This window comes from Trichomycterus rosablanca, chromosome 16 (assembly GCF_030014385.1).
Source record: "Trichomycterus rosablanca isolate fTriRos1 chromosome 16, fTriRos1.hap1, whole genome shotgun sequence".
Lineage (NCBI taxonomy): Eukaryota > Metazoa > Chordata > Actinopteri > Siluriformes > Trichomycteridae > Trichomycterus > Trichomycterus rosablanca.
Genome location: NC_086003.1, coordinates 19,321,529 through 19,345,023, shown reverse-complemented (window position 1 = coordinate 19,345,023; position 23,495 = coordinate 19,321,529). Strand labels below are relative to the sequence as shown.

At 38.5% G+C, this 23,495-nt stretch overlaps 1 protein-coding gene across 1 annotated transcript; it reads left to right on the top strand.

The window, feature by feature from the left end:
* The first annotated feature begins 7,820 nt into the window (after positions 1 to 7,820).
* slc47a1 (solute carrier family 47 member 1) lies at positions 7,821 to 20,546 on the top strand. The gene is given in 17 exon segments (XM_063012134.1): positions 7,821 to 7,991; positions 10,499 to 10,600; positions 10,750 to 10,818; positions 11,868 to 12,016; positions 12,618 to 12,660; positions 13,143 to 13,187; positions 13,297 to 13,394; positions 13,883 to 13,980; positions 15,086 to 15,199; positions 16,032 to 16,099; positions 16,461 to 16,569; positions 16,818 to 16,893; positions 17,012 to 17,081; positions 17,855 to 17,987; positions 18,924 to 19,018; positions 19,211 to 19,344; positions 20,216 to 20,546. Coding segments are annotated over 17 exon segments (1,905 nt in total).
* The last annotated feature ends 2,949 nt before the right edge of the window (positions 20,547 to 23,495 follow it).

Sequence of the window (23,495 nt, the reverse complement as noted above, 5' to 3'; positions counted from 1 at the left end):
TATTCAGACAGAAGGAAACCAGAGTACCTTACGAAAACCCAAACAAACCAGAAGTGAACATGTGAAGTTCTTTACAAACAGTGACCAGAAACGAGGATCGAACCTAGGATCTTAGGAACTCTACGCGGGTTCTGTTGCTTTGTTTGGAACTGTACCAGCTGTAAAACTGTAAAACCAGGTATTTTATTTAATCTGATAATACTGCATTTTAAACTTCAACAACAAATAATAGGATTTAAGATTATTCGTAAGGCTAATATAATTTGGCCCTTGTCAAACTTGCTCAAATCCTTACACTCGCCCATTTGTTCTGCTTCTAATACATCAACTTTGAGGATAAAATGTTCACTTGCTGCCTAATATAACCCACCCACTAACAGGTGCCGTGATGAAGAGATAATCAGTGTTATTCACTTCACCTGATGTCAGTGGTCATAATGTTATGCCTGGTCGGTGTACGTATGGAGCAGTTTGCACATGACAAGGTTCCTTATGAGAGATAGTAATGGGCAAGGCCAATACCAACACAGTTTGACAGTTAAACAAATCCATAGAAAAAAGTAAAAAAATGGTACGTTAATGTTTTAAAGTGGTCCAGACACAACGGGTAAAGTTTTTGTATGTGTGTAATGTGTATATTTTTATTTTCTGTATTCTCTATCTTGGACTGAATACTTTTACCTATACATTTATAGGATAGATTGATAAAAGTTGTGCAAGACTTGTTGAGTTGATTGGGGTTAAATGTTGCAGCCACTGATGTCAGTAACTCTAATCTGACCACATTTTTCAGTAACAAGTAATCTAACGCGTTACTATTTCCAATCCAGTAATCAGATTAAAGTTACTTATCCAAGTTACTGTGCGTTACTATTTTTGCGTCTCGGGGAGTGACGTCTGGCCTATGCGACAATTAAGTCACAAGCTGCATTCGGAATCGCATACTTACAGAGTATGCACTAGATTGGAGGAAGTATGCACTACTCGGCCGGTAAAGAAGTACAGTAATCCCTCCTCGATTGCGGGGGTTGCGTTCCAGAACCCTCCGCGAAAAGTGAAAATCCGCGAAGTAAAAACATGTGTTTATATGGTTATTTTTATAACCCAATTCCATCGGCTTTAGCATTTAGCATCTTGTCATTAAAACCAATGGATTGAGGTAGCACAGCATGCTAACGTCAATATAACATCTCTCTTCATGTAACGATAACGGTTACATTTCCTGACAAGCTCGAACTTGCAAATAAAAACACTCGGTACAAGTTTATACAAGTTAAAAATCAGTAATATTTTATTTAAGTTTGAAAAGAACTCCATTCGTTTGTTCGTACCGTCAGCCATGTTTATTTTTCTGCGAGAGAGGAGCACCTGACCCGCAATGAATTCTGGGATTGTCTTGATCACTAAGGCAGCGTCGGATGCTCACTCGTTTTTGAGTGAAAATAACATTGAAATGTTAAGAAGTGAGGATATTAAGGCATCTAGGATTTGGAACAGCCTCCTAATCGGGAGCGCGCACAGCATGATGTAAAATGCGTCTATGTCGAGAGAGAGCTAGCTTTTCAAACACACCCCTTGTCTGCAGAAATCTGTGATTTATATTTAGACATGCTTGCAAATAAAATCCGCGATAGAGTGAAGCCGCAAAAGTCGAAGCGTGATATAGCGAGGGATTACTGTACATACTTTCAGTACAGAAGTGTGCAGTATGCACACAACACCGCTACGTACTACACGTGGGGACGGGATGACGTAATATCACCATAGTTACAGACTCATTACAAACCCCACTCGCCAAAATTTGGATGTTTATCATCTTTTTGTTATTTATTTGTCTCTAAAAATTTTATTTTATTTATCTTACTTACACTTGTGAACAGAGGACTCTTTTTCCGCGTCTTTCTTGTTTCTTATTCCGCTTCAGTCGCCTACGCAGCTCCAGTTGCATTACGGCAGCTGCTGAATGTAACTAATAAAGTAACTTGTAATCTAACTTAGTTACTTTTTAAATCAAGTAATCAATAAAGTAACTAAGTTACTTTTTAAAGTTAACTATGCCATCACTGGTTGCAGCCAGTTAGGAACAGTATGACCAAAGGTTATATGTGATATGCAGTGTTGTAATTTTACCAGGTAATGCAATTGTCATACTCTTAAAGATTAATCAGTGATAGATAAATGATGATCAACAAAAATCTTGTGTCATTTATTTCCCCCATTAAACCCCCTGATTTGGAATTGTGCCAAGCAAAAAAAAAAGACCATTAAGTGCTTAGACCCAGAACAAAATTCTGACCAAAGGGCGATTAATACTTAGCTGCTTGAGTTCAATGTTCACACAGTGCTTCAAGGGTCAATATGTGGCCCTCTGCCACTTTACCATTACACTTTTGCTGCTTATTCCTGACCCAGTTAAATAATGATGGGATTTATAGGTTACAACTTCGGGTTAGGCCAAGACTAGACTTTCTGTTCTTTTCACAAACATTCTTGATAAGATTACAGCAGTGTGGAACAGTGTTGCCGAGGTCTTCCTCCCACTTTCTAGTAATGCTGAACTTAATACAGGGAATTATAAAGAGCTTGATTGTGGCCGGGGTTGTCTCAGGCTCACTGGGTGGCTAAAGGCAGCAGGTTATTTAATAAGTAACTCTCTCTCTCTCTCTCTCTCTCTCTCTCTCTCTCTCTCTCTCTCTCTCTATCTCTCTCTCTCTCTCTATATATATATATACAGTGTATCACAAAAGTGAGTACACCCCTCACATTTCTGCAGATATTTAAGTATATCTTTTCATGGGACAACACTGACAAAATGACACTTTGACACAATGAAAAGTAGTCTGTGTGCAGCTTATATAACAGTGTAAATTTATTCTTCCCTCAAAATAACTCAATATACAGCCATTAATGTCTAAACCACCGGCAACAAAAGTGAGTACACGCCTTAGTGAAAGTTCCTGAAGCGTCAATATTTTGTGTGGCCACCATTATTTCCCAGAACTACCTTAACTCTCCTGGGCATGGAGTTTACCAGAGCTTCACAGGTTGCCACTGGAATGCTTTTCCACTCCTCCATGACGACATCACGGAGCTGGCGGATATTCGAGACTTTGCGCTCCTCCACCTTCCGCTTGAGGATGCCCCAAAGATGTTCTATTGGGTTTAGGTCTGGAGACATGCTTGGCCAGTCCATCACCTTTACCCTCAGCCTCTTCAATAAAGCAGTGGTCGTCTTAGAGGTGTGTTTGGGGTCATTATCAGGCTGGAACACTGCCTTGCGACCCAGTTTCCGGAGGGAGGGGATCATGCTCTGCATCAGTATTTCACAGTACATATTGGAGTTCATGTGTCCCTCAATGAAATGTAACTCCCCAACACCTGCTGCACTCATGCAGCCCCAGACCATGGCATTCCCACCACCATGCTTGACTGTAGGCATGACACACTTATCTTTGTACTCCTCACCTGATTGCTGCCACACATGCTTGAGACCATCTGAACCAAACAAATTAATCTTGGTCTCATCAGACCATAGGACATGGTTCCAGTAATCCATGTCCTTTGTTGACATGTCTTCAGCAAACTGTTTGCGGGCTTTCTTGTGTAGAGACTTCAGAAGAGGCTTCCTTCTGGGGTGACAGCCATGCAGACCAATTTGATGTAGTGTGCGGCGTATGGTCTGAGCACTGACAGGCTGACCCCCCACTTTTTCAATCTCTGCAGCAATGCTGACAGCACTCCTGCGCCTATCTTTCAAAGACAGCAGTTGGATGTGACGCTGAGCACGTGCACTCAGCTTCTTTGGACGACCAACGCGAGGTCTGTTCTGAGTGGACCCTGCTCTTTTAAAACGCTGGATGATCTTGGCCTCTGTGCTGCAGCTCAGTTTCAGGGTGTTGGCAATCTTCTTGTAGCCTTGGCTATCTTCATGTAGCGCAACAATTCGTCTTTTAAGATCCTCAGAGAGTTCTTTGCCATGAGGTGCCATGTTGGAACTTTCAGTGACCAGTATGAGAGAGTGTGAGAGCTGTACTACTAAATTGAACACACCTGCTCCCTATGCACACCTGAGACCTAGTAACACTAACAAATCACATGACATTTTGGAGGGAAAATGACAAGCAGTGCTCAATTTGGACATTTAGGGGTGTAGTCTCTTAGGGGTGTACTCACTTTTGTTGCCGGTGGTTTAGACATTAATGGCTGTATATTGAGTTATTTTGAGGGAAGAATAAATTTACACTGTTATATAAGCTGCACACAGACTACTTTTCATTGTGTCAAAGTGTCATTTTGTCAGTGTTGTCCCATGAAAAGATATACTTAAATATCTGCAGAAATGTGAGGGGTGTACTCACTTTTGTGATACACTGTATATATATATATATATATATATACAGTGTATCACAAAAGTGAGTACACCCCTCACATTTCTGCAGATATTTAAGTATATCTTTTCATGGGACAACACTGACAAAATGACACTTTGACACAATGAAAAGTAGTCTGTGTGCAGCTTATATAACAGTGTAAATTTATTCTTCCCTCAAAATAACTCAATATACAGCCATTAATGTCTAAACCACCGGCAACAAAAGTGAGTACACCCCTAAGAGACTACACCCCTTAATGTCCAAATTGAGCACTGCTTGTCATTTTCCCTCCAAAATGTCATGTGACTCGTTAATGTTACTAGGTCTCAGGTGTGCATAGGGAGCAGGTGTGTTCAATTTAGTAGTACAGCTCTCACACTCTCTCATACTGGTCACTGAAAGTTCCAACATGGCACCTCATGGCAAAGAACTCTCTGAGGATCTTAAAAGACGAATTGTTGCGCTACATGAAGATGGCCAAGGCTACAAGAAGATTGCCAACACCCTGAAACTGAGCTGCAGCACAGTGGCCAAGATCATCCAGCGTTTTAAAAGAGCAGGGTCCACTCAGAACAGACCTCGCGTTGGTCGTCCAAAGAAGCTGAGTGCACGTGCTCAGCGTCACATCCAACTGCTGTCTTTGAAAGATAGGCGCAGGAGTGCTGTCAGCATTGCTGCAGAGATTGAAAAGGTGGGGGGTCAGCCTGTCAGTGCTCAGACCATACACCGCACACTACATCAAATTGGTCTGCATGGCTGTCACCCCAGAAGGAAGCCTCTTCTGAAGTCTCTACACAAGAAAGCCCGCAAACAGTTTGCTGAAGACATGTCAACAAAGGACATGGATTACTGGAACCATGTCCTATGGTCTGATGAGACCAAGATTAATTTGTTTGGTTCAGATGGTCTCAAGCATGTGTGGCGGCAATCAGGTGAGGAGTACAAAGATAAGTGTGTCATGCCTACAGTCAAGCATGGTGGTGGGAATGCCATGGTCTGGGGCTGCATGAGTGCAGCAGGTGTTGGGGAGTTACATTTCATTGAGGGACACATGAACTCCAATATGTACTGTGAAATACTGAAGCAGAGCATGATCCCCTCCCTCCGGAAACTGGGTCGCAGGGCAGTGTTCCAGCATGATAATGACCCCAAACACACTTCTAAGACGACCACTGCTTTATTGAAGAGGCTGAGGGTAAAGGTGATGGACTGGCCAAGCATGTCTCCAGACCTAAACCCAATAGAACATCTTTGGGGCATCCTCAAGCGGAAGGTGGAGGAGCGCAAAGTCTCGAATATCCGCCAGCTCCGTGATGTCGTCATGGAGGAGTGGAAAAGCATTCCAGTGGCAACCTGTGAAGCTCTGGTAAACTCCATGCCCAGGAGAGTTAAGGCAGTTCTGGGAAATAATGGTGGCCACACAAAATATTGACACTTCAGGAACTTTCACTAAGGGGTGTACTCACTTTTGTTGCCGGTGGTTTAGACATTAATGGCTGTATATTGAGTTATTTTGAGGGAAGAATAAATTTACACTGTTATATAAGCTGCACACAGACTACTTTTCATTGTGTCAAAGTGTCATTTTGTCAGTGTTGTCCCATGAAAAGATATACTTAAATATCTGCAGAAATGTGAGGGGTGTACTCACTTTTGTGATACACTGTATATATATATATACAGTGTATCACAAAAGTGAGTACACCCCTCACATTTCTGCAAATATTTTATTATATCTTTTCATGGGACAACACTATAGACATGAAACTTGGATATAACTTAGAGTAGTCAGTGTACAACTTGTATAGCAGTGTAGATTTACTGTCTTCTGAAAATAACTCAACACACAGCCATTAATGTCTAAATGGCTGGCAACATAAGTGAGTACACCCCACAGTGAACATGTCCAAATTGTGCCCAAAGTGTCAATATTTTGTGTGACCACCATTATTATCCAGCACTGCCTTAACCCTCCTGGGCATGGAATTCACCAGAGCTGCACAGGTTGCTACTGGAATCCTCTTCCACTCCTCCATGATGACATCACGGAGCTGGTGCATGTTAGACACCTTGAACTCCTCCACCTTCCACTTGAGGATGCGCCACAGGTGCTCAATTGGGTTTAGTCCATCACCTTTACCTTCAGCTTCCTCAGCAAGGCAGTTGTCATCTTGGAGGTTGTGTTTGGGGTCGTTATCCTGTTGGAAAACTGCCATGAGGCCCAGTTTTCGAAGGGAGGGGATCATGCTCTGCTTCAGAATGTCACAGTACATGTTGGAATTCATGTTTCCCTCAATGAACTGCAGCTCCCCAGTGCCAGCAACACTCACGCAGCCCAAGACCATGATGCTACCACCACCATGCTTGACTGTAGGCAAGATACAGTTGTCTTGGTACTTCTCACCAGGGCGCCGCCACACATGCTGGACACCATCTGAACCAAACAAGTTTATCTTGGTCTCGTCAGACCACAGGGCATTCCAGTAATCCATGTTCTTGGACTGCTTGTCTTCAGCAAACTGTTTGCGGGCTTTCTTGTGCGTCAGCTTCCTTCTGGGATGACGACCATGCAGACCGAGTTGATGCAGTGTGCGGCGTATGGTCTGAGCACTGACAGGCTGACCTCCCACGTCTTCAACCTCTGCAGCAATGCTGGCAGCACTCATGTGTCTATTTTTTAAAGCCAACCTCTGGATATGACGCCGAACACGTGGACTCAACTTCTTTGGTCGACCCTGGCGAAGCCTGTTCCGAGTGGAACCTGTCCTGGAAAACCGCTGTATGACCTTGGCCACCATGCTGTAGCTCAGTTTCAGGGTGTTAGCAATCTTCTTATAGCCCAGGCCATCTTTGTGGAGAGCAACAATTCTATTTCTCACATCCTCGGAGAGTTCTTTGCCATGAGGTGCCATGTTGAATATCCAGTGGCCAGTATGAGAGAATTGTACCCAAAACACCAAATTTAACAGCCCTGCTCCCCATTTACACCTGGGACCTTGACACATGACACCAGGGAGGGACAACGACACATTTGGGCACAATTTGGACATGTTCACTGTGGGGTGTACTCACTTATGTTGCCAGCTATTTAGACATTAATGGCTGTGTGTTGAGTTATTTTCAGAAGACAGTAAATCTACACTGCTATACAAGCTGTACACTGACTACTCTAAGTTATATCCAAGTTTCATGTCTATGGTGTTGTCCCATGAAAAGATATAATGAAATATTTGCAGAAATGTGAGGGGTGTACTCACTTTTGTGATACACTGTATATATCTCGCTCTCTCTTTTCTCTCTCTCCCCCTTTCTAGTTTTTGCACTTGTTTTTGTTACTTGGCCTCCATGGACTGACAGCACAGATTCAGGACCCACTGCTGGACAGGACTTCTTTTTCTGGTGTTCTCTGTCTTACTTTCTTCCCCTCTCCCCCTCTGTCAAGACTGAATGGATAAAGCTGGCATCTCGGAGACTGCAAGCCCCTTGGCGGGCACCGGTCTGGTCACCGAGGCAACAGCACCCAGTTCTCGACTGTTCCGCTGTGGCTTTGTGCAACGCTGGGTGCCCCTGGTCTACAGAGAGGAGCTCTATCAAGTACTATGTCTAACAGGGCCTCTGGTGAGTTATCTCCTTGCTTTCATCCTTAAAAACCTTACACACTTGGTGAATTTTGAAGTACAACAAGTTTTGTGCAAGAATAGCACATTTTGAGGTGTAAATCAGGTTACATTGGATTTAAAGAGTTAAAAATTTACCTCTAAGTAAGCAAAAACACTTATAAAAATGTTTAAAAAAAAAAAAAAAACGTTTTACAATAACTGCCACACAGTTGTACTACATTAACAATAACTTTAAATCACCAAGGCATTTCCTAGAATTCAAGTTAAGATTGGAGGATCCAGCACAAGGAATTTAAGATAACTCTTCAATACAGAATTTACATTCTCTAGACTCCAAGGTCCTTTTTTGCTCATTACCTTTGCAACTCACTCCACAGGGCTTTATTGAGGTTTAGGCCATGGGAATGGGATAGTCATGCCAAGGATGTAATTTTGTTTTATCAGACAACTTTTTTGTAAATTTAAAAATATTTTTGAATTACATTATTGTTGGTAAATTCAACCAGGACCTAATCTCAGCAGATGTATTGAATTTTTATTTAAATCTTCTGGTACTAAATAGAGTCTATGATGCTATGTCTACGTACAAGATTTGCAGGGCATTTGAAACACTAAACTCACATGAGTTACATCTAGCAAGTTCTAAACACACTTACGGTTGGATAAAAAAAGCTTTCTTGTATTTTGATTTCATAAGCTCTTTACAAATAAAAATATGGTCCTTGTCTGAATTTATAAATACGCATCTTTTTGGTTAAATAATGAACTTTAATTGATATTCTTTAAAATTAAATCAGAGCAGTAAATTATGGCCTCATGTACCTAATGTATTTTTGAGCTTGTGCTAAAAAATTAATTTCTCCTTTTTAATTATGTTATACAGAATATACACACAATAGAAATATCTTGGCAAGAAGCTAAAAGTGATTAATTTACCTGAATTTACTTTAATATGTTTTAAAAATTAAAGGGAAACAGTCACATGTGACACTAGTTAGCGGAACAATATGCTGCGTATTCAAAAAACTTCAAAACACCTGCATTGTTGCTTATTTCCTCTTATTAAAACCATTTATGAGAAAATGCTATTCATGGACAACTGGACCAGTGATGTCAGTGAGTCTGTATTATCCCCCAAAGTCCCAACAATCAATGTGGTGTGACAAAGAGATGCAGAATTTATCAGTAAAATGTTATTTTGGAGGAGGGGGAGAATGAAAGATTCAGAATCTGGAGGTTTAGAATATTTTTTGTCGTTGTGTTGTATCAAAAGTATTTTTTACATTGTACCCGCTACAGATTCTTCCATGTTATGTTTTGCAAACTGGTGGCCACCCTTGTGTGGTGTTACTATAAGAAGGCTTTAGTTTAGAACAAGTTATGACAATTTGTGTGAGTTAAATGAATTCCAAGAAGACAATGTATCTGCAGGTGCACTGCTCAGGTGGCACAGCGGTCACGCTAGAGTCTACTAGTCTACACAGATATCTGTGGGAGGATGGCTAAAACCCTGTGATGGTTTGGCATCCTGTCCAGGGTATTCCTGCCCTGTGTCCTGGTAAAATCAGACCCTCCATGACTCTGACCAGAATTAAGTGGGCTATTAAAATGAAAAGGAAATCTCCAATCTATCTCCAAACATGAACTGTCAAAGCTCACTGACAAAGACATCAATTAACTTTGAAAAGATTAAAGCACATCTGCTCTTAGATTGTCTTAGGGGGAAAGTGGCATCTTTAGCTTCACAAAGTTGGAATTTATGGCAGCCCAATTTCCTGGAACCATGTCTACCCAAGACCAGTGCACAAACAAATATAGCCTTGTGTAGGCAGCACAACATCTGAATCAATGGGCCCTGGAAAATGTAGTCTGATGAGCCTTTTAGGCTTTTTCTAGATTGAAAACATGTTTCAGGATGAGAAAGCCAGTTTAGAGTAAGACAATTGGTGTATTTTCAGCTTTACCTAAGCTGAAGCTGGTGCTGAAACTATTTTAAAATGGACAGTCTTGTATGAAGCCTATTTATAAGATAATGCATTATCAGGATACCTACAAATAATTGACTGTGCAGGTTATAAAGACAAATAATTTTTTTTTTTACTTTTTTTTATTTATAAATATCTATAAGTATCTATAACCTGTGTTTTTTTATTTAATATAATTTTTAATACAGTAATTATATTTACTTTAAATCTACTCACTTTAAGTCTTTTAAAGCCCAGACAGTCATCTGCTGTAGTCAGCAATAAAGTTAAAGGAAATTATGAAACTTTTATCCAAATCAATAATCTTTAATTGATCATAATCTGACAATAATCTTGATATTGACATTTTTTTTCAGAAAATTCACAGTAAAATTAAACAAAGAAAAAACAAACAAACCAATCAATGAAATGCCAAGGCATACAAATCCCATGACATACATGTTCCAGTGTATGTAAACTTCTGAAAATGTTTTATACTTTATACAGTCAGTCTTCTTTTTATATTATTTGTATTTTGCAGCTCACTTCCCGGATCTTACACTTCCTTCAGCCATTTGTCATCACCATCTTTGTTGGTCACCTGGGGAATGCTGAATTGGCTGGATTTGCACTGGCTTCTGCAGTAAGAAGTCTTATTTTTTTATGATAAATTCTGGATACTTTCTATGTGTAGTGACTAGTAGCTTCAAAATAAAAGTAAAGGCTGTGTAATAATAATAACAATAAAGAACCCTTGCAGTGACAGCTTTTTCTTATCTTTTTTCTTCACAGACTGTCAGTGTTACCACAGTAGCTACAGGGTGTGGTCTTGCCCTGGCGTGTGACACATTGGTGTCTCAGGTGAGCTTTTAGTATTATCAGTATTTAGTATGATAAGTTATCTGTTTACTGTTACGTGGAAAGGAGGAGGACTCAAAACGCAGATTTAAAAAAATAAAAAGCTTATTTATTTAAATCAAAAGAACCAAAGAAAAAGGTAAAAACTGGAACAAAAAACAATCGGGCGAACCCCGATTGACGCCGCCGATACCCGCTGGCAAGAGTAACTGAAAAAGAGAAAAAACACAACACAAAAGATGAGACGCGAACCCCGATCGCTAGATAGCTAGGCGGTCACGCTCACCATGCACCACACTGGTGTATGGAAAGGAAACCTCGGCGTGCTTATGAAGCGCTAATTAGGGAAAAAAGTTAAACTACAAAATAGTTTCAGTGATAAAGAACGCGGGTGCCGAAAGCACGTCTAGCAGGATCGAGGCATGTTGGTATCGGGGAGAGACGATCTATAACAGATAGAAAGAAGCAAGGGGATTAGAGAACTGCAAAGCCCCGAGTAACTACAAAGACCGGCAAAACGGCCGCCAACAAACTCAGCTCGAAGGCTGAACGGAGTCGCACCACACTTTCCCTGCCAGAAGTAAAAGAAACACCTATTTTTACCTCGGCCTTTCAGCCTACACACCCAACCAACCTACAAGTCACCTGGGGTAACCAGCTTGCCCTGAAAAAGTGAGTGGAGACCGCTAACATGCCACAAACAAAAGCCAAAGGTGCGACACCCACTACTGCACTGCGCAGGCTTAAATAAGCCAGCTGCAGCTGCGGGTCGTCAGCCCTAATTACAAGGCCTCTTATTTAAGGCCTTTTGTTTATTTGGTCTGTAACACCTGCTTCGCTGGGAACCCGGGTAAGTTCACCAGCTACCGCAGGCACCCTAATATTTATAGTGGTTAAAAAAATAGATGTTCTTAAATTACACTAAAGCAGAAATCAATTAGGTTTCATCATGTATCTAAACAAAAATAAGTGCCAAAACAGATAGACAGTCTGTGCACATCTGTGCTGTATGTACATTTTACCTGTTTATCTGTGGTGGTTTGGGTCTGTAGACGTTTGGCAGTAAAAACATGAAGCGTGTTGGGGAGATTCTGCAAAGAAGTATCCTCATCCTGCTGCTCTTCTGCCTGCCATGCTGGGCAATCCTCATCAACTCAAGGTCCATTCTGTTACTCTTACAACAAGAAGCCGAGGTCACGAGGTAACCTGTTTCATCACTACATACAGTGGATTTGTTAAAATACAGTGTTTAAAAAAAGTATTTGAATCTGTAATTTCTTCAGTCTCTTAAAGGTTATAAAACTGTAGGAAATAAAACCAGTTGATACTAATAGTTTATGTGGTAGAACAAAAAAATTTTTGGGAGAAATTTGATCACTAATCATGCCATAGCGATTTGTGGCCTGGAGTCTGAGAAAAGATTCCTGCAGCTTCCTGGGCTGGTATTCCAATCTTCTCTTTTTAATAAAAGGGAACAAAATCAGTTGGCAAAATCAGGCATCTGTGAGCCCATGTAAATAAAGAGGAAATTTACACTGCCCTCCTCTAGTTGTACTGACTTGTCAAGTGCAGCCTCTTTTTTAATAATGAATGGATAGTACATGGATAATGCATTGTGCAATAGACCAGTCAGTGTTTGTATAAATAAAGTGCCCCAATATGATAGGTGTTAAAGATAATAAGTTTAATAAGTGAAGACACAAGACAGGCATACCTTATAACACGCCTAACAAATAATGAGTACATTGATTCATTAATACATTTTGAAGAAATTGTATAATTTCAACATTTTTTCCCCTTAGAATTGCAGAATTGTATATTTTTGCCTTCCTGCCAGCAGTTCCAGTAAGTGATTGCATTTATTAGCATGTGTAAAGAAATGCTACATTCAATAAAAAATATTCATCACCATTATCTGTTTTGCTCTAACCAACACTGTGGTAGGTCAGAAGCCTGCAAACAACACCACCAATCCATTCTTATAATTATAATTATAATATTACCCACTTACTCCCACCAAGGGTCAATTTAGAGTTACCAAACTACCTGTAAATATGTTTTGGGACATAAAAGAACTGAAAACTTAAATAACCAGAGGCAACTCACACAAACATGCCAGACTCCTCACAGACTGTTAAGGTTCAATTTCTTTAAATATGTAACAGAACAAAAGGACAAAAAAAACTAAAATATTGAAATGTAGAAGTACCTGATTCTTCACAAATGTAATGTAGATATGTTACATAATAATGAAAATGTATTTTATGAATAGATTGTTTATTATTTTTGTAGATTATTTAAAGTATGTGTTTTTTTTTCTGTTTTAGGCCATGTTCTTGCATCACCTGCAGGTTGCTTACCTTCAGAACCAGGTACAGAGCTACAGTCTTCCCAGACTCAATGTTAAGTATAATAAGTATAATAACAGTGTGTACCAATGTGTTGCTTGCGCAGTAATAAAGAAATCATGTTCTGTTTCAGGGAATCATCCTGCCTCAGATGTACACCGCTATTGTAGCCAACATATTAAATGTGGGGGTCAACTATGTCCTCATATTCTGGATGGGACTGGGAGTAAAGTAGGTCTACCTATTTCAAAGACCTGGCTTGTAATTTACCACAATCACTCACTCACTCACTCAAACTCAAACGTAGCTTCACTGGCATGACAAAATATGGACATTTGTATTGCCAAAGACTGGTACCATATTTAGAAAATATAATAAGAATAAAGTAAAATAAGAATAAAAAATAAAAAACAACAATAATAGAAAATATACAATATATAAAGTTACAGATTTACATATAAAAGTGTAAGAAGAAAAGCGCAAATGGTAATAACAATTTAAGAAAAAAAATGTATTGAATTAAAGTAATAAAAGTGAACAAAGGTGTGTGTGTGTATATGTGTGTGTGTAAGACATGGTCACCCACTGTTCCACACCTGGTGGCAGGTGTGTGTGTGTGTGTGCGTGCGTGTGTGTGTGTGTGTATAGAGTGCTGTACATTTGTTTTGTATAATGAATCTGCTTTTCATTAGAAGTATTGCTGTGTATATTTTTTGCAGGGGCTCAGCTGCAGCCAGCAGTATTTCTCACATCTCTATCTGTCTCCTGCTGTTCAGTTACATCCACTGGAAAAAACTGCATGTCAGCACATGGGGTGGTGAGCAAAACACACACACACACACACACACACACACACACACACACACACACACACACACACACACACACACTTACACACACTTACACACACACACTTACACACACACACACACACAGAGATTTACTCTAGTAAGCCTGTGTCAATATTTTGAGAAAGTCCTGATCTGAAACCAAGGCTTACACTGACATTACTTTAAAATACCCCAGAGCACTACGGCACTGTGTAAAAGTAATTACCCCCATTAACTTGTTTACTAGTGGACCAAAACTTTGATGATTTAAAAGAAAAAAAAAAACATGTTTAAATTTTTACATATATTTTTATAGTCATTAACTACTTTCAGGTCTCACCACTGTTCTGTGTTCAGGTTAAGACTTTGACTAGGCCACTCCAAAACTCTGTTTAACAGATGCATAGCTGTATAGCCCAATTACACCTCAGCTTCAGCTCATGGACAGATGGGCATTGTTATTACTTTTTTTTAAGAATATCACTTTTTACTACAATAAAAGAATACATTTGTCAATGGCAAAAAAAAATATCTACATGTTTGAAAACACCATATGCTATGTTTATGGTTGAAAGACAATAACCGTATAATGTAAGCAACCGGAGCTGTTTTGAGCAGCCGAGCTGTAACATGCCAGGATAAAAATGCATTTCTGCCTCGTAGGAAAAATGTTATTAAGGATCATGGCTGAAAATTTGCAAAACATTGTAGCCTTTTGTTAAACCGACAAAACCAAGTCCCTCTGACCATTGTTACCTAAATAAGATTAAAAATACTACATTTTAACATTTATATTTCTGTGTAAGATTGAGCTAATTAAGCACAAACAATTTTCCATAACTTTTTAAATCCATGTTTATAAAGGGCATGGATGTTGTTGGAGCTGAGTGTATGTGAAATGATAAGGAACCAAACTAAATTTGTATATCTGTATACTGCTGATACAGTATATTTGTATATCTGTATACTGTGATACAGTAAATCTGTATATCTGTATACTGCTGATGCAGTAAATATGTATATCTGTATACTGCTGATGCAGTAAAGCTGTATATCTATATGTAGTGATATGTGTTGTGTCTCCCTCTTCAGGCTGGTCAACTGCTTCACTGCAGGAGTGGGATTCCTTCATGCGACTCGCCATCCCTAGTACCCTCATGCTCTGCTTTGAGTGGTGGGTCTATGAAATTGGAGGTTTCCTCGCAGGTGTGTGGGTTTGTGTATGTAGATACATTTTCTAACCAGTGAAATTGGTTATTTTAGCTACACGTTGCTACTATAGAAATAAAAAGTGTATACAGCCATGCAATCTCTGTAGAATGAGGGATCTTGGGAAGCACATTGTCTGTTTTTGTAAAGCAGAAATTTCTAGGAACAACAGCAGCCAACCAAAGTGGCACACATGCTCACTGAAAATGAAGTGTGTGACAAATCAGCCAACATCAGTGCCTGGCATGGCTTTCATCTTTCAAAATATAGTGAAATCCTTTTAGACCAATGGAGACTGATACTGCCTATTCTTTTAATTAAGTTTAGCTGTTTAAAGCAAAGCTATTGCTAACAAGTGTGTATATCAGCTATATCATATAAAGTAAAAGTTCTTTGATTCTTTTTTTGTTCTAGCATGGCTGTGCCTCTGTGTACAAAAAAAATAGCATAAAGAATCCATTGGCCCGAACGGAGCTGGTAGAGATGTTCCAACATCAGTGCCTGACCTCACAAATGCTTATTTGACTAAATAGGCACAAATATCAAAAAGCATTTTAAAACGTTTATAGAAAGTCTTCCCAGATAATCAGAGGCTGCTTCAGGTGGGAAGGGTGGCAAATCCACAATAATGTCCCTGGTTTTGAGATGGGACATCTAACAAGCTCATAGTCAAGTATCCACACACTATTTGGCCTTGAATATGATATCATGTCATACCACAATCATTATTGTCACGCTTTCTTTTTCTCAGTTATTCTCTGTGAGAGAATAAATAACAAATATTATTTCACTACATGTTTTAAAACCATACTCTTTATGTCATTGGTAGGTATGCTGGGGGAGGTGGACCTAGCTGCCCAACATGTGCTGATAGAACTTGGAGCCATCACTTACATGGTCAGCATGAGTTTCTCAATATTTCTTTAGTACTTATTGACAGATGTGTGTTGACAGTTTTTTTTATGTGTTTTTGTCTTGATTACCTGTTAGCTGTTAGTTTATTTTATGCTAAACAGTAGCCAACAGAGAGCGTTTAGGGCTGCTATAAATAGGGTCTTGCTATCATTAATTCATTTTGTAACACATCTTATATAATCAGGTTTTATATAACCAGTGCATGACAGTTAAGTGTCATGTTATTTTGTGCTTGCTGGCTAATTTACAGGCCCAAATGGGTTTGCCAGCAGTGTTTCAAACATCTGTGCATTATGTGTTAGGTAAGTCCAACAGTAAATGTACTAAGACACATTTTTTCTAGTTTCCTCTGGGTGTTCATGCAGCAGCATGTGTACGTGTGGGCAATGCTTTGGGTGCAGGAGACACCCCCAGAGCCTTAATCACCAGTAAAGTGACTCTCATTGTTTCAGGTAAGATAAATAATGTCAAGAACACTGATGGAGGCTATGATTTTACTGCTCATTTTAAAAATTGCAACACTTTTCTTTTAGTTTGTAATAGTTGTGAACAGCATTTAAGCTAGTATATTTAATTTTTATTTTGCACATTTTACACGAAGGCCTGTTTTACCTAAATTCACTCAATTTTTTAAAATATGTTTGTCTACTGCTGTTTTGGGCTACTTTCTGACACAACATTGTTGGTTTCTTTGTTTTAGGAGTCTTGGCTGTGTTACAGGGGATTGTGCTTGGTTCTACCAAATCAGTGTTGGGCCGTATCTTTACAACTGATAAGTAAGTAATAATTCAAGTTAGTATATTCAGTAAAGAATAATCAATAAAAATATGTCATTCAGGAAAGACTACATGATACTACATGTTTTTTAAAATATTTATTTTTTATTTCCTGCAGGAGTATCATTGAGATTGTATCAGACAATATGACATTCTATGTTTTCCTACAGTTTTTTGATGCACTAGTGGTGAGTTATCATAACTGTCACCTGAAAATTGTATTAGTTTGACAACAACAACAACAATAATAATGATAATAATAATAAATACATGAATATTGCCAATAATGGAAACCACTGAACAAGTAATTCTGCAATGTAATAGATTAATAAACTAGTTTTGATGAATTAATTTTATATTTTTATTACATAATATTTCATTACGTTAATATAAACTTATTCATTCAGAAAAGAACCCTTGTCAAGGCTCCAATTATTAACTGCTGAATGACACATATCTACGTATGCTGTATGTTAGACCTATTTGGTGCATCTGCATGTTATTGGAAGTAAATTAGAGTACCCACAAAAAGAACAAGCAAAACTATTTAAAGTCAATGACTGAAGGTTAAGAATAAATCTTCAACCTCAGAAACTATGTTGTTGTGCAGCACCTAAGAGACCACTGGAGCTGAAGTGCTGTCCTTTTAATAATTTTAACATTAATTGCAGGTGCATTTTGAGTGCAGATTCAGCATCAAAATTTAATTCTGAAAATATCATTAAAACTTTCAGTTGGCTGCAGATTAAAGTTTATTCAATCCAGCCAGTTTGGATGCCCCTACTATCATTTGTACACTTTTTAAAGTGGTTCCATGGCAATTACTTATTTTTTAATAATTAGTCCTTTAATAATAATAATATTTATACTGTTAGCAATTAGTAAAGATTGACTTTATTTTAATAATTAAGTTTTCTACACTCCTTTTTACACTTATTTTATGATTTTGTTTTCAATCTAGTGTGTGAGTTCAGGGATTATTCTGGGTTCAGGAAAGTAGAAGATAGCAGCTGTATCTAACCTGGTCTGTTATTACTGTATTGGACTGCCATTGGGAATTTCCCTGATGTTTGCTGTGGAGCTCAGGATTCTTGGTAATCACCACTTCTGCCATACACTCTTTACCCAGTCCTTTAAGAAGTTAAAATATGATAATTTTTTTAGCGCTAGCCTTTTTAGTTTCAAGAATTGGACAAACTATAAGAAATTGAAGCATTCTTTAAAAACATATATGATGAAATCTGTGTAGATCTCATTTGCACTACAGAACTTTTTTATGAAACTGTAATCATGTTCAGTTCTGATTGAGTAGAATAAGAAAAGAGGTTTACCTCTGCCTGGAGTTCATAAAAACCAGGGCATGGGGCATTTTCTTTCCTGAATCAGAAAAAAACATGTCACAGGGTGCATCTGGTTTTGTGATATTGCCTCAGATGTGTTGAATTTCGTAGAATTTTACAAAGATATTCACTAGTAATGATTTTTGCAAGACTGCCTCATATTATTATAGATCCCCCACAGTATTTAATGACTGGCAAAAATTAGGGGTTAAAGGTCATCCGTTGGCTTTTTAGGATTGTCCATTTACGTTTACATTTGTGGCATTTGCAGATGCTGTTATCTCAAGTGACCCACTGGTGGCTAAATATAATTTCATCAATTAAGGGTTAAGGCCCTGCTCAGGTGCCCAGCAGTGGCAATATGGTGATGGTGGGGATTGAACCAGTAACCTTCTGATTACTAGTCTAGTACCTTAACTGCTGAGGAAATGGTAGGTGTATGGCACCACCAGCACCTTGTCTAGTTTGGGCCGTCTCTCTAAACTGGATGCCCAATCAGGAGGAAACTTTAAATAGCTCTCAAGTCTTTTCGGCTGGTTAGATGTGCTCTTGAAATGTGTGACTCTCACATGTACTGTTACTGTTTTGTTCTCCACAGTTTGTATATGCTGGTTAATGTGTTTAAATTAAACAAATTACAATGTTAAAGATTTTTAAAGTTAAAGCACAATTTCTTTCTTTTCTGCTTAGGTCTAACACTTGGTCTCCTGGTTGGTGTAATCATCCAAGCCTGCTTTTTCATCACTGTCATTTTTAAACTCAACTGGCAAAAGGTCACAGAGCAGGTAGGGATTAAGGCATGGCACTTGAGACGTGGCTACAGTAAGAAACTATAAAGATATATAGCTGCATAGATTGCTGTGTATAAGGCTATAAAATGTACTTTCTCAATATGGCATTTTTAAAACAGTTTGCTGCAGTATAGAGCTACAGCCTGTGTAAACTTATTTATGCTTTTTTTATTTATTGAACTTTAGGCCCTGAAACGTGCTGGGAGGAATGAAAGAGTTGCATGTATTGGAAAGAAGGCACAACTTGGTGTTTCAGTCACTGACTTACTGAGCCTTGATAGAGAGAACACTGTAGAAAAAATGCCCGATGCAGCACCTTTTTTTTTTTTTTTACAGTAATTTAATCCATATGATAATTTTTAACCACAGGAGGTTTGGTACACAGTGTATCAAACACCTACCCTGTCAAACTTTAACATGTCAATTACCAAACTTTAACATCCCCAGGAACTGTTAACGCACTCATCACTTTAACCTGTCTATAAGCTCATCCAATTTGCATTACTGTTTAAAACTGCACTGGTCATACCCAAAGACTTTAAGCTGCATTATGTCACTTTACTGTCTCGGTTGTTAATATCGGGACCTATATTTTTCATATTTTACGACTCTATACGAATATATTTTGCGTTTTAGTGTGTTTATTCAATTGTTATATTTTTCATATATTTTAGGTTTAGTGTTTATTTAATGTTTATTGTTGCACCATGGGTCTGAGAGTAACATAATTTCAATCCTCTGTATGTCCTGTACATATTGCAGTAGTAACAATAAAGCAGACTTTGACTTTGACTGTATCTAGCAGTGTTTGACCACAGGGTGGCACTTTAGACCAATATTAATTTGTAATAACAATTAATTAAACACATTCCTCTTGAGGTGAGGCTGGGTGATAATATGCAGCCGAAAAATTATCCAAGCTATAAAAGCAAGACCATTTCCATACAGCTAAAAATGAACAAAAGTGTTGGCCTGGTTACAGTCTGAAATCCCAGTAGAGATGCTGGGATGAGACTTAAAACAAGTAGTTCGCAACTACCTCTCAGTTGAGTCAGATTTAAAGCTATTCTGCAAAAAATAGTGAAGATTCTTCCACAGTGAATTATGAACAGTGTTAGTAGTAAGTCATATACAGTAGATGTTTGATAACTTTGTTCAACTTACTTGGAAATGTTTCCTTATCCCATTTTAGGCACTACCTGTAAACAGCTGCTCTAAAGTAAATGCCTACAGCCCAGTAAGCACCAAAGAACAAGAGAAAACTGAACATGGTAAAGATCAAGTGGAGGATGGGGAGGTGGATAAGGATCAAACCAAATCCCTGCTCTCCATTCAACAGTTAGTGCTAAGGAGAGGACTGATTTTACTGGCTGCGGTCTTGCTGCTGATTGTTGGAGTCGTTGTTCACCTGACGTGCCCTGCACCAAAGGCATACTTCCACCTTAAGAGCAACCATACAGTGGACTGGGGGAACTACACCAGCACCACTGTCATTCCCAACATCCAGCTAACTACTTCCTGAAATGACTCTTGTCAAAAAGTGTACAAGCTTGTAGAAGAATTAGCTTTCTGTTTCACAAGGTATCTGAAGGAACATAAACCAGGCTTAAATTATGTATATAAGTATTTCACACTCCATTGAACAGGAGTCTCTGTTGAACCAGCTAAGACAGACCGTTCTAACCCATTGCAATGATTTAGCAAAGAGGAAAGCTGCTCAGTGCTCCTTTTGTGGTTTACTGTGCATCAGGGTCAAAATATGATCAGATTTTATATTAGTTGTGTGGATTATATCGTAATTAGCTGTTGATAATCTACACTGATCAGCCATAACATTAAAACCACCTCCTTGTTTCTACACTCACTGTCCATTTTATCAGCTCCACCTGCCCATATAGAAGCACTTTGTAGCTCTACAATTACTAACTGTAGTTCATCTATTTCTCTACATACTTTTTTAACCTGCTTTCACCCTCTTTTTCAATGGTCAGGACCCTCACAGAGCAGGTATTATTTGGGTGGTGGATCATTCTCAGCACTGCAGTGACATGGTGGTGGTGTGTTAGTGTGTGTTGTGCTGGTATAAGTGGATCAGACACAGCAGTGCTGCTGGAGTTTTTAAATAAAGTGTCCACTCACTGTCCACTCTATTAGACACTCCCGCCTAGTTGTAGATGTAAAGTTAGAGACGATCGCTCATCTATTGCTGCTGTTTGAGTTGGTCATCTTCTAGACCTTCATTAGTGGTCACAAGACGCTGCCCATGGGGCGCTGTTGGCTGGATATTTTTGGTTGGTGGACAATTCTCAGTCCAGCAGTGACAGTGAGGTGTTTAAAAACTCCATCAGCATTGCTGTGTCTTATCCACTCATACCAGCACAACACACACTAACACACCTGTCAGTGTCACTGCAGTGCTGAGAATGATCCTTCACCCAAATAAAACCTGCTCTGTATTGGTCCTGGGAGAGTCCTGACCATTGAAGAACAGCATGAAAGGGGGCTAACAAAGCATGCAGAGAAATAGATGGACTACAGTCAGTAACTGTAGAACTACAAAGTGCTTCTATGTGGTAAGTGGAGCTGATAAAATGGACAGTGTGTGTAAAAACAAGGAGGTGGTTATAATGTTATGGCAGGTCAGTGTATAATATTTGTCTTGTTTTATGAATGTAGCATACTTTACCAGTTATGTCTAATTCCTGTATTTCTCTATTTGTTATACTTGTCAAATGATCAATGACATTTCATGAAAACAATATTCACTTGAATTAATTTTCATAAATGTGTGCTTTTTACAGTCAGAACTCGCATTGTTTTTTTCTTAAATGTTTTATTTAAATGCTACACATATACATAACCTTATGTTTATTGCTGGCAAAAGTAAAGATTTTACAAAAAGATTTTACAAAACTATTGTGCATGGGACTTGCCTGATCCCTTTACAAGGCTGGATTATCAAATAAATGTTATAGTTGTCTACACACTGTAAACACCAACAGCTTCATCTATTCACATTTTGGCAAATTCTCTTTCATGACCAGAAAATAACTGGACCAATAGAGGAGAGACCATACACACAAACACCCTGTGTACAAATGTCCCCTTTTCCATTGCATGGTACCCTAGAGTATTATACTGTAAGCATCCAATTGGACAAGAGTACTCATGAAAGTAGAAGGAGTTTAATGAAGGTAGAACTATAGTGATGTGGCAGCTTTATTAATTCATTAATTAATCTTTGTTTATGCTTTAAGTGGTTAAGGTACTGGAATAGTAACCAGGAGGTTGCCGGTTCAAGCCCCACCACCACCAAGTTGCCACTGTTGGACCCCTGAGCAAGGCCCTTAACCCTCAATTGCTCAAAATTGTGTTCAGTCATAACTGTAAGTCGCTTTGGATAAAACCGTCTGCTAAATGCCGAAAATGTAAATGTATATGTTCTGCTTTCTGGTTCTCCTGTGAGTGTTTGGGTTGTAACTCGCCGGTGAATCGGGTATCTTAAGCTGAAGTTTCTTGAGTTTTATTATTTTGTTAATTAATTCATTTTTATATTCCTTTTTTAATTTAGTGGCTTTTCAGTCTCAGTATTGTTCTCTGTTGTGAGGCGCTCACCACCCCATAACAGAGAGGTTCATAAATACATGGTTTTAACTTGTTTTATGTAATGAAACTCTAATCCAGTGCACACTTTTGGGATTAATTAAAATGTCGATAGCAACTGTGCCTAACCTCACAAATGCTGTTTTGACTGAATAGGCACAAATTCCCACAGACAGTAAAAAACCTTTCCTATTAATTTTATTTCCTTTAACAAAGGCAAGGAAAATTAACTGCACTAATTTGTTTGAAAACACAAGACTCACACTAGACTTACAATAAACCAATGCACTGCCATGAACCACTGTTAATGTTCTGCTCATTGTGTAAGTCGCTTTGAATAAAAGCGTCTGCTAAATGCTGAAAATGTAAATGTAAATGTTAAGAAATATATTAAAACACAGCTTTAGGCTTTGTTTTATTAATTTATTTCTTTTTGACCACTTAAGGTCAGAAATTTAGAACAACAAAGTTTTTCAAAGACTAACAATGCAAAATGCAAACCATATTAAGAATTGAACAAAGGTGATTACTGCTCAATAAACAAAGATAAGTTAGAACTCAAGTCCAGAAATCTGGCTTTAACTTAACACTACCTGTGCACTCAACTTTGAGTATGATCCAAAAATACAATATACTATATGTGCTTATATAATATAACAAAGTGGCACTGAAATACTAAACTGTTTTCCTGATCATTTCAAATATGTATACAATATAAGAAAAACTATTTAATAGTGTCTGTCAACACTATAGAAAATAGAAATAAGGGCTTTAGTAGAAATATGTTGAGTCAAAATATGCATTCAAAATGTTATTTAACATTGCAGTTTAACTTTGTCTCCTTATTAACCATTATAATTGACTAGAG